General features: G+C 45.1%; 4 protein-coding genes across 4 annotated transcripts; all 4 read right to left on the reverse strand.

Annotated features, from left to right (window-relative positions):
* Positions 1-32: 32 nt before the first annotated feature.
* Positions 33-3,603, reverse strand: SAMD00019534_106780 (hypothetical protein; the record flags this gene model as incomplete). The annotated part of the gene is made up of 4 exons (XM_012894113.1): positions 33-1,844; positions 1,917-2,195; positions 2,273-2,695; positions 2,767-3,603. 4 exons carry the CDS (start codon positions 3,601-3,603, stop codon positions 33-35), a joined length of 3,351 nt encoding a protein of 1,116 aa, XP_012749567.1.
* A 701-nt stretch (positions 3,604-4,304) lies between these two features.
* On the reverse strand, positions 4,305-5,693 carry SAMD00019534_106790 (hypothetical protein; the record flags this gene model as incomplete). The annotated part of the gene is made up of 1 exon (XM_012894114.1): positions 4,305-5,693. One exon carries the CDS (start codon positions 5,691-5,693, stop codon positions 4,305-4,307), a length of 1,389 nt encoding a protein of 462 aa, XP_012749568.1.
* A 918-nt stretch (positions 5,694-6,611) lies between these two features.
* SAMD00019534_106800 (hypothetical protein) lies at positions 6,612-8,813 on the reverse strand (the record flags this gene model as incomplete). The annotated part of the gene is made up of 4 exons (XM_012894115.1): positions 6,612-8,254; positions 8,319-8,469; positions 8,545-8,578; positions 8,659-8,813. 4 exons carry the CDS (start codon positions 8,811-8,813, stop codon positions 6,612-6,614), a joined length of 1,983 nt encoding a protein of 660 aa, XP_012749569.1.
* A 1,264-nt stretch (positions 8,814-10,077) lies between these two features.
* On the reverse strand, positions 10,078-11,632 carry SAMD00019534_106810 (hypothetical protein; the record flags this gene model as incomplete). The annotated part of the gene is made up of 2 exons (XM_012894116.1): positions 10,078-11,008; positions 11,085-11,632. Coding segments are annotated over 2 exons (1,479 nt in total), but the record flags the coding sequence as incomplete, so codon positions are not given.
* Positions 11,633-12,114: the final 482 nt, after the last annotated feature.

The raw sequence follows: 12,114 nt of genomic DNA on the forward strand, positions 1-12,114 counted from the left end.
ATATATATGGTATCGTGATCACGATTGATGGATCAACTTGGATGATGGACATCCGATCGTTGGATGACCATTGGTGCAGTGTGCTTTGTAGCGGTGGTGGTAGTGGTGGTAGTGGTAGTAGTTGAAAGTCTGGCCTGTTCGAGGACATGTAGGGCGGCAGAGATAGTGGTGTCGAGTGGCGTGTATGTTGAGATACTGGCCGGAGATGGTACCGCTTGCATCTTGGTATCCGTTGTAGCCACTGCAGTGGCAGCTACATCAGACACAACAGGGGCTGAGCTAGCCAGTTTTGGAGATTGATGCGCTACGGGTGTGGTGGTTGCCGGCGATGGTGTTGGTGTTATCGTTGGTATCACCATCATCCTGTTGCCATTGCCTGGCGTGCCAGCCACGAGGGCGCCTTCCTCCGTCTCGACGATCTGCGACTGATAGTTGAACTCGTTGAACTCCACCTTGGTCGCGACGGTCGGCGTGCAGATGTTGAACAGCAGATCCAGCTGCTGGAGCACCTCCTCGCCGCACTTGACCAGATTGGTCTCGGTGGCCTCGACAAAGGTCATCGTCGACTTCTTGCCCACGATCCTAAAGTCGTCCGGCTGGCCAAAGAACACCACGATGATCTTCTTGCCAGCGAGTGATGGGAGCAGCTTGAGGCTGGAGGGCACAACGTGAAGGTCCTTCACCCAGACGCATGGCATCCAGGGACACGACACGGTCTTGGCCCAGAGAAGCCCGCCCAGCTTGTCCTTGTGATTGACGTAGAGTCGCACGGCCGTGGGCAGTGGGTCGGGCGCTGTCACTGCATGTGTAGGGTAGGGGATATGCGACCTCAGTGCATCGAGGATCGCGCAGACCGACTTGTGTGTATCGCTTGTCGTCTCTTTGAGTATCTTTGGCGGCCTTCCTTTGTTGGACGTCGTCGACTCTGTCAATGGTCGCTTCTTCTCGGTGCTATTGGGAGGTGTGGTCGCGGCGTTGGGGTTGTTGGGGTTGCTATGATTGAGTGAGCCCTTTGGTCTGCCTGGCCTCCTTGGTGTAATTTGTTGCGGAGGTGTCTGGGTGCTCTGGACCAGCGAGGACTGCTGTTGCTGCTGTTGCTGCTGTTGCTGTTGTTGTTGTTGTGGTGGCTGTTTCTGTTGTTGTTGTTGTTGTTGCGCTGGCTGTTGTTGTTGCGGTGTCTGTTGTTGAGTTGGCTTTTGTTCAGTCTTGGTAGGTGGCGGTACCACTAATAATATTGGCTCGGATATTGCCGAGGCGGATGACGATGAGGTCAGGTCGGTGAAGTTGGTCTTGGTTGCTTTGAGTGGCGGCGTGGTGGGCGTGAGGAGTTGGATGTTGGGTGTGAATGTCGATGGCTGGTACGCCAACACATGTTGGTACTGCAGCGATGTGTTGTACTCTTCCAGTGGCGGTGCGAATGGTGGCGGGTTGACCTTGCACCGTCTCATACTGAAGCTTCTAATCTTGTGTGCCATGTTCTCGTGATGGCTGTTGTCTTGCTCACTGTTGTTGTTGTTTGATATCGACATCAAGTTGTTGATGTTGTGGAATGTTCTGTTGCTGAATATTCCATTGCTGGTGTTGCCGGTGATGCTGTTGCTGTTGCTCTTGCTGTCTGCTGCCTTCAACTCATTGTCGTTCTTTAAAACACCTGTTACACATGGTGTACATAAACATGTTCCGAGACAACTGAAGCACTTCCACTCGCCCGATGACACAATCTGGAAGAAGTCCACATTATATCCTGCCACGCACCTATCGCAATAAGGTTTACGGCAATGTGTACAATACACCACCGAGAACTTGGGCAGTAATGTCGTGCATTGATGGCACTTCTCCTTTTTCTGGAATGATGATTGATTGAGTGAGTGAGTGAGTGATCGAGTCCAAAGTAGGACCAGGTCCAGGGTACTTACGTTGGCATGGTAGACGACGTGATAGGCAATGGTGGCGGTTGTTAGGAATCCACATTTTTGGACGATGGCATTCTGTTTGTTGGTGATCAGTGTGTCGATATCTTCGTGATCTTGCTTCTTCTGTTTGGTCTGAGCCAGGAGGTATGCTTTGTATATATCATAGTATGTGTCCAAGTCCTTGCGCATCTTATGATGAGAGATAAACTCTCTCAACTCCATCTGTGCAAAGTGATCCTCACATCCATTGCCATGCGACACGCAGTCGAAGCAGAAGTCCCTCTGTTCGTGATTGAGTGATTGAATGAGTGAGTATGAATGAGCGAGGTAGGTATGGTGTTGGAGGAGAGGATACGTACAGATTCACAGAGAGGACAGGTATAGCATCGGTTGAATATGTCACAGTTGCATTGATCACACTTGCGGTCATGTTTGAGCTCAGTGGTGATCAGCTTGAATGGCTTGAGGAAGGGGATGGTCTCGCCGGGCGCAGCGAATGGGTATGATGGCTTGGGTATCAAGATGGACTCTGATTGCAGGATGTGATGCAGGATGCCGAGTAGAGGCTCGACATATTCATTCATCAACTTGCCCTCCTCATTGCCGGCGAGGCCGTCGGCCAGCTTCTCCATAATCTTCTTGAGTGAGTAATATATCGTGGCCTTTACTCTGTAGATCTCAGGTTTGGATATCGATCGCTGAAGAGGCAACATCGTGTAGTATGATATTGGTGCACAGCTCACTGGCAATGTATTCCATGCCACTTTGATCGTTGGTCCTCCCTAAGATTGATTGAGTTAATTAGTCAGTGAGTGAGCGAGAGAGGAAGGGTCGAGTGATCATCTAGACTTACAATGTTGATAACTTGGTGCACGGCACTTGGAGGGATGATGACTAGATCGCCAACTCGTTGTCTGATGACGTAGACGTCAAAGGGGGCACCAATGAACTCTTTGGGATTGAGGAATCGAGACTCGTTGAATATGTCTCCACCCTTGTCCGACCAGAATTCGATTGCCTTGCTCATTGACTTGGTCTCCAGGACAAACCAGTAGGCAAATGTGTTGTCGGCGTTGACGTCAGTCTCCTCGGGCCGTGCGTGAAGCATCAGGTTGTGTCCACGCGTGCCAACGTTGTCCATGTGGCCCGCCGTATAGGTGCCGTTGGCGCCTATGTACAGCATCAGCGTCTCGGGCTTGAGATACTCGGGCAGACTGGCGATGAGGTCTGCGCGGCGATCGCGGTACACCAGCAGCTTGGTCAGGTTGGTCTCGATGTAGTTCTGCCACTCCTTGGGACAGGGCACGTCCTTGCCGTAGAGGTGCTTGGGGTTGCGCTCCTCGGGGATCATGTCGAGGTAGTCGATGTATTGGCCCAGTGTCCAGTCGGAGCAGTCGGTGTGCTTCTCATTGTCGCGCGGTGAGTTGTGCAGGGGTATGTGGCCAAACACCCTGCTGAGGTACTCCAGTGTGAACAGCTCCTGCTGCGTCGGGTCGTTCCGATTCACCAGGTGAAGCTGGTGCTGCTCCTGCTCGGCCCACAGCGCCATCGTGCCCGTCAGTACCAAGGGCACGCCGCGCTCCATTATATATTGATTGATCGTCTGTTCACTAATATCGTCCGTGTACTGCAGTGTTGGGGCCATCTTGAAGTTGCTCTCGGCCAACAACTGATCAATGTCGAATGACATCAGACTCTCGACTGACGGAACGAATATAGGAAGTTCCAGGTATCTTGAGCGATCAATCTGCATTTCTATCTTCCTCTCTCTCTCTCGTCTCGAGCACGATTTATTGATTGATTGTTTGTTTGTTTGTTTTGATAATGTGTGTTTGCTTGTACCCTACTTGGGATAGTTCCAAGTTTGAAGTCTTCGGGTCAAGTTGAGATTGATTGAGTTCCAATGAATAGGTGACTAGGTGAGTGAGTGAGTTGACGAATGTGTCTTTGTCTTTGTCTTTGTCTAAGTCGAGTTGAGTTGAGTTGAATGTGTAAAGTATACAACAAGTTATATTATATTATATTATGTTATATTATATTGTAGTTGGTCGAAGGCAGGAAGGAAAGTCAAGTAAGGTGTTCACGCCCACGAGCAAAGAAAGCGAAATGTTTAAATTAATTAATTTTTTTTTTTTTCTAACTTTCAAAAGAAAAAATGAAATTGACGTGAGAGATCTAAAAACACTTCCCACTCATACACCCAACCCACTAATTTTATTTTATATTTTTATCTTTTATTTTGTTTTAGTTGTTTTTAATTTTTATTTTTTTCGTCCACAACACTCATCCTCCCCTCGATTGACACCATTTGTTTCGTTTTCATTCTTGATTGATATTAGAAACAAACATTAATTGTTTATACATACAAATAATAATAATATATTAATATATTTATTCAGTTCGTAGATTGTTGTTATCGGTTGTGATGATGGAGTCAGACTTCCAGTTCCAGATGTACATTTGTTTGGAACCCAATCTTTCGGACTTGGCAATGATACCAATGCACTCGAGCACGTTGGCAATGTCATACAGACGTTTGCAACGAGCTGGCATGGCGTCCAGTTTATATTCTCGGCGGATATCGACAAGACTCAACGTTGGACTGTTGGCAAACATGCTGATAAATTGATGACAGAGCAGGCCTATCGATGTCAACTTGGTATTGTTGTTGTTGTTGGAGTTGTTGGAGTTGGTAGTAGTGTTACTGGAGTTGATGGAGATGTTGGATTTGGATAGGATATGGATGGACTTGACTGCCGCGGACACATTTTGGAAACCAAGCCAGTGGTAGTGATCACGGAGTTCTTTGCGCACCATTCCAATGCACTCCATAACGTTCATGATCTCGTAGAAACGACGTTTGGACACTTGGATACGGGTGCTCAGTGTGGACATGTCAATCCTCTGGCCCACGGGCATATTCCTGTACTCTGCCAGGATCACCTCTGCCAGATTCCTGATTGATCGACTGCTTCTGAATGACTTATCATCCTTCTTCTTTTCAGGCTTTGGTTCCTTGGCATTGGGAGACTTGGTCTTTGGAACTTTTGATTTTGTTGATGTTGTCGTAGATGTTGATGTTGTTGATGTCGTTGATGTAGTTGATGTTGTGGATGTTATATTGGGGGATTGAGGAGTTCGAGGTGACGAATACATTTGATCGTCTGTGAATGTAGATGATAATGATTGAATCGGTGAGGATATGTCGGAAAGATATTCGCTGGAGGATGAGTGTGTTGGTGATGGGGGATTATCGTTATATCCATGGAACAGTGTATAGTCGATGGAGGAGTTGGCGGAGGAAAGATTGTACTGGAAAAATGAATGGGAGTTGGGGATCTGGTTGTTGCACAAGTTCACTTGAACAAGTGGAGTGCAATCATTGGTAGGCTTATGGAGGATCATCGTATGCTGCTGTTGTTGCTGCTGAGGAGTCTGGGTATTCTGGATATTCTGTGGATTCTGCTGGTAGTACAGGGAATTGGAATTATGAGATTGTTCAATCTGGCTTAGGTCTGGATGGGCAATCAAGCCCTCTTGGGTCAAGGCCTGGGTCAGTTCATTCTCAATATTGGTCCATGGTAGTTGAAGTTGTTCATTAAAGGCATGGAAGTTGAATATACTATTATAGTTGTTGTTGTAGATGTTGTTGTTGATGTTGTTATTTTGGAGAATATTGTTTGGGTTGTTGGATGAATCACCACCGCCATCAAAGTTGTAAACAACATTAGTGTTGTTGGTGTAGTTGAAGATATTACAGTTGTTGTTGTTCATTGTCATAAGACAATGTATGTATGATGTTGATGTATTTGTTGATGTTGCTGTTACACAAGTCATTGTATAATGATATGTTTTGAGTTGTATATATATAAATATATTGGATTAATTAATATTATTAATATTGATGATGATGTGTACACTTGTATGGTATCCTATCAAACCTCGATGTAGCAAACACCTACTACTTCAGGTCAGGTCACCTACTACAAGTTATGTTGTTGATCACACTTTAGAGTAATGTATACACAGATAGTATAGTATCAATTGATTTGATACTGAACTCGAAGCGTTGGCATTGGGAGTCCGGACTCTGATCCAGCGCCGTCGACCTATTTGGCACAGTGCCTCATTTCGAGATAAAGCTCAGTCGTGATGTGTCTCTGTGTGGTGCCAGGGCCACTCTCTGACTGAACATTTACACAAAGATCAATGATCCCAGGGAGCCCAATACACGTGACCACGTCCAATTCATTCAAAGTGATGTCAGATTAGAGTTATCCCTTATCGTTTATCACATTGAGTAAGAATGTTTTGTTGGTTTGTGCCCCTTGATTAGATCGAGTAGGGCCCTGGTTGTGCAAGGTGTTCGGACTTGTCCTCCATTCTCCAGAATTCAAGAAATTAAATTCTTTGCATCGTTTCAACTTCTGATCACCCCCCTTGAAACGACCTCTTTCGCGTTTAGTCGTTCAAAAAAGTGATCAAAACATCATTCATGGTCGTGTTGGTCAATCGGGACGCACCACCCCCTAACGAATTGATGCATGTCAGATCATTTACTCTTTGCCATAGTTATAACAACACAATGAAATAATAATAATAAGTTTTAAAAGGTATCCTAACAAGTAGGCAGCATGATTGATATTTATATACGATACGATTGATTGATTGATTGATAAATAGACAGGTCAAGTTAATTTAAGCAGTGGTTGTGGCAGATGTTGAGCCGCTGGCAGTTGTCTCTGTGGTGGTGGTACCGGTGGCGCCAGTGGTGTCAGCAGCAGTGGTCTCAGAGGTGGTGGTCGATGCTGAGGTGGTGTCGGCAGCAGTTGTCTCAGAGGTGGTGGTACCGGTGGTAGTTGGGTTGGCAGAGGTAGTGCCGGTGGTCGTGGTGTCGGCGGCGGTGGTCTCGGATGTGGTGGTGGATGGATCGGTGGTGCCAGTGGTTGTAGATGGATCGGTGGTGCCAGTGGTAGTAGATGGGTCGGTAGTACCGGTTGTGGTGCCAGTGGTGGTCGATGGATCGGTGGTGCCAGTGGTGGTCGATGGGTCAGTAGTGCCAGTGGTGGTTGATGGGTCGGTAGTTCCGGTTGTGGTCGATGGGTCGGTAGTGCCAGTGGTGGTTGATGGGTCGGTGGTACCAGTGGTAGTAGATGGGTCGGTAGTACCAGTTGTGGTCGATGGATCGGTAGTACCGGTGGTAGTTGATGGGTCGGTAGTACCAGTTGTGGTCGATGGGTCGGTTGTTCCGGTAGTGGTGGTTGATGGGTCGGTAGTGCCAGTGGTGGTCGATGGGTCGGTAGTGCCAGTGGTGGTTGATGGGTCGGTAGTACCAGTGGTGGTTGATGGGTCGGTAGTGCCAGTGGTGGTCGATGGGTCGGTAGTACCGGTGGTAGTTGATGGGTCGGTAGTACCAGTGGTGGTCGATGGGTCGGTTGTTCCGGTAGTGGTGGTTGATGTGTCAGTAGTAGCATTACCAGAGGTAGTTCCGGAAGTGGTTCCGGTTGTGGTCGAGCCAGTTGTTGTTGAGGTACCAGTGGTGGTCGAGGAGTCGGTGGTGGCGTTACCCGAGGTAGTACCAGTGGTAGTTGATCCAGATGTAGTTGAGGTACCGGTGGTTGTGGACGAGTCGGTGGTGGCGTTACCAGAGGTTGTTGAGCCAGTGGTAGTTCCGCTGGTGGTAGATGTTCCGGTGGTAGTGGAAGTGTCGGTGGTGACGTTACCTGAGGTAGTTGAGGTACCGGTGGTAGTCGAGCCACTTGTGGTCGAGGTACCAGAGGTTGTTGAAGTGTCTGTTGTTACATTGCCAGAAGTGGTACCAGTGGTGGTTCCAGAGGTTGTCGAGGTACCGGTGGTCGTTGAAGTGTCAGTGGTGACATTGCCAGAGGTGGTGGAGGTACCAGTGGTAGTTGATCCGCTAGTTGTGGAGGTTCCGGTGGTCGTTGAGGTGTCGGTGGTCACGTTGCCAGAGGTGGTTGAGGTACCGGTGGTAGTTGATCCGCTTGTGGTGGAGGTACCAGTGGTCGTGGAAGTGTCGGTTGTCACGTTGCCAGAGGTGGTGGAAGTACCGGTGGTAGTCGAGGTGGTACCAGAGGTAGTGGATGTGCCAGTGGTAGTTGAGGTACCGGTGGTGGTCGAGGTAGTTGTGGTAGTACCGGAGGCTGGGCATCCAGCTCTGCTCTTCATTCCAATAAGAGTGACACAGTCGTTGAGCTGAGTCAGGTAGAGAACCTCGGTCTCACAGTCAGAGCAGTAGACATTGATGCGAGTAGATCTCTGCTCCAGACGGTATCTGTTCCAGCATTGAGAGCCATTAGTGTACAAGATGGAAACACCAAAGTCTAATTTGATTAAATAAGTGTTAGGTATTTGATTGAATGAGTGGGTGAGTGTAGTTCAACATACCAAGCTCTGAGTAGGCAGCCGTGCTCAGGAGACCATTGGTGGAGACAGACCACTTGTTGTGGACCTGGCAAGATTGGACGTTTCCAGATGGGCTGTCACAGTATCCCTTTGGATCATGGACTTGCTCACATACATTCCAGTAGTACTTGAGCTATATATTTATTAATAAGTTAGTTTGATTGATTGAGAGAGTGAGTGAATAGATTGTGGATTTATAATAACTTACATTTCTGATGTGGTAGTAGTATGCAGAGTTGTTTCTAAAATATTGTTGGAGATAATTGGATTAATTAATTAATATTAGTATTAATAATATTATTTGGGAGTTGGGAATACTTACAGAGCCAATGGGGACAGGTCGTATTCATATCCGCTTGGAGAAGTAAATCCACAAGGTGCTGGTGGTTGATCTTGGGCATATCCTTGCTCTGACAGACAGAGAAGGGTGACAGCAATCACCAAAAGTGATGCTCTCAAAATGTTGTTGGAATACATGTTAAAATAAATAATTATTTATATAATATATATATATATTATTATTACTCAATAGAGATAGATAATTGATTTGATAAGATTGATTGATTGAATATGGCCCTATTTATCTTGTTCCTTTCCTGACCAGTCTAGTCCAGTCCAGTCCGGTCCCAGACTAGACCTGGATGGATGTCCGTACACACAGACACATACATAACCCTCACCAATATTACAAGGCTACTGCCTTTGCACGATTATCATCAGTATTGTAATGAGTGTTTAGTATGAACCCAATCCTTTTGGTGCAGTTCGAAGTACCATTAAAGGTTAAAGTATTACCTGTTGTCATGATTGATGATGGTGATGGCTGGCCTGCCACACAGACAGACACACACAGACACGCAAGTGTCATTACCATCACACAATTGACGTCGGCTTCCCCTGAATGTTTGCATAAATGGTCTGAACAGCCCATTATATGAACCTAGCTGGGTGAGTGAGTTCGGGGTGTTTGCCCCTTTGGTGGTGAAAGGAGTCGTCGCTTAAATGACACTTTTCGACTGATCATCAATCAAAATGGATATTTTAGTGTAGTTGTGGGGGGCCATCATAGGGCCTGCGTGTGAGGCTCATATGGTTGACTAATCAAACATGGTATTACTCCACTCGGTTAGTCAGGATCTCGCTGACCCCGAGTGAGAGTGGAAGGTGATACTTCATCCAATCAATGTTTGCGTAGTGGTTAGTTTGTTTGTTTGTTTGTTGTTATAAATAGACCCATCATCCATTCATTCCTTCATTCAAAATATGTGTGGGTGTGTGATCAGATGACGTCGTGTCGTGGTTGATTATTTGAATTGTTTTGGAAGCCAGGTGAATATCTGAAGGATGAATTAAAGGAACATGTACACTTTATGATCATTGTTGTTAACTTATAATGTCTCGTTTAAGTCTGTCAGCCAACCAATCCGTCATATTACTTACACCATCTTACATTAAAGTAAGTACACACTTTAAATGTCAAAGTATGACGCTGTGATAATAATCAAACTATGTTCAAATGAATTGAACATCAAGCGGAGAATAGATTGGTTGATTGGTTAGTTGGTTCGTTGGTTGGATGGTCACTCACACTTGTTGCTGATACTTTCGAGATTGATTGATGGACAATGGTTGGTTTAAAGTTTCAGGATTTTATGATTGATTGATTGATAGAGTGAGAGCGAATGATTGATTGAGTTAAAGTGAGATATTAAATTATTATTTAATTATATTAATATTATTATTACAAATAGTTTCCAAAGATGTACAACATAAATTTGACCCAGAGTGACGCCTTCCTCTCTTTCTTGAGCATCTCCATGTTGATTGGAGTGGACACATTCCAAATGTATAGACGATCATTCTCAATGATCTGTCTGACTGTGTCATTCTCCGTCATGATGATGATCTGTGCCTCAATGTCCTTCTCCAGGCTCCTCTTGCCAAAGTTGGGACTGCCAATGATAGTGAAGTTTGGCGTCTGTTCATTGATCGGAGTAACCCAAATACCTTTGTTATGGTCTTGTGGACGAGTGTACTCACGCATGGATATACGATCACCGTTGCCAGTGTCTAACACCTTTTGTAGGAATTGACGTTTGATCCATCCATAACAATCTGGTACAATACTGGATGCACCAGTGGCACCCGCAAATCCATTGGATATCGGTGAACAAGTGATCATCTCCATCTTTGGCTTACATGTGAGTAGCAACTGTGTGTAGTTCTTGGTCATGTTGAAGTATGGAGTGGCAAAGTATAACATGGACGAAGAAGGTATGTTGGCAAAGATGTATGATGAACATACTTGATCGTGCTGGATGTTGAACCTGCCCATCTGAATAGTTGGGAAGATCCAGGTAAGTTTACCATTTGATCGAGTTGTTGGTGCGTCCAATGGTGATGACAGAGACTGCTTAGAGTTGTTTGGCAAGTAGAATGAGTTGGGCTCGAGCAAGGATGTAAGTCTCTTCTCAGCTACTGCTTTGAAGTGAGATGACTCAGTCACTGGATCAACTGATCCCTGATTGATCACTTTGCCACTTATATCCAACTTGTAAGATAGTTCACCAATAGTTCGGACCAGATTGTCAAAGAAGGTCGCCAATGACTCAGTCTTCGACACGCACACTACTCTATCCTCTCGTTTGCCATAGTCCATTGACAAGTTGGCTCTATATGTTTGATTGATTGATTGATAGGAAGTTAGAACATTACAATTAAGCGTTCCGGAACATTGTGTATATTTACCCTCCGATCATAAAGTCATTGTCAAAGACATAGGCCTTCATGTGACTGATTCCAATCACTTCGTTGGTACGCTGTGGAAGTACACGCTTCAGCAGTCCGGTCAGGTCTGGTGTATGGTACATTGTGATGGTCACTCTAGTAGGATATGCATTGAGTAGTAGTTGCAACATTGTAGCAGAACTGGCTAGGATATTCGGATCGAACTTGCTAGGCATTAGACGACTACCTCTCAAACCATCCAAGTGGTAATGGACTTTGAGGGAAGGTGATCGCTCACATGCCGCCATCAACTCGCTTACCAACTGCTTCTCATTCATTCCGGTACCAAGGTAGAGTGAGGCCATGGTTATACGACGCTTGGCATTACGTATACCATCGAATAGTTTGGAATAAAAATCAACGGTACCCTTGACAAAGTAGATATTATCTTGGTCGATGGCGTAGGCTGGACCTTGAGATGAAAGTGCCCAGAATGTCTCATTTAGGAAGTTATCTTGGAATACTTGGTCTTTGTTATGATGTATATTATTGGAAGTAATTGGTAGTGATAGATATGTTGACTTCTTTGGTATTATTATATCATCAATATTGTTGACATAACCAAATAATGATTTAATAAAATTAATTATATAATTGAAAATTGAATATATAATGTTGTACATTGGGATTATAACTATTAATGCAAATACTAATATTGATAAGAGTAAAGTAATTATATTTTGTATTATTCCTTCTTTCATGAATGGGTATAGTATTATGAATGATCATTTATTCTTGAGGACCTGTTTTATTATCTCTATCAATGATAATTGATGACACTTGTCTCTTTAATCAAACTCATGAATAGTCAAAGAAGACCTTTATTGAAATATTGATGGAATGGTTGTGTCTCTTCCCTCATCACTCCATTGGTTTTTCCCGATTTGGTAATTTTTTGACTTTGGATCATCATCAACCTCACACGAAAATATCCTGATTTGGAAATTGAAAGGTTGACTCCCAAGTTTGACATTTGTTTACTTTGAACAAA

This window comes from Acytostelium subglobosum (genome assembly GCF_000787575.1).
Source record: "Acytostelium subglobosum LB1 DNA, scaffold: scaffold28, whole genome shotgun sequence".
Taxonomy (NCBI): Eukaryota; Evosea; class Eumycetozoa; order Acytosteliales; family Acytosteliaceae; genus Acytostelium; species Acytostelium subglobosum.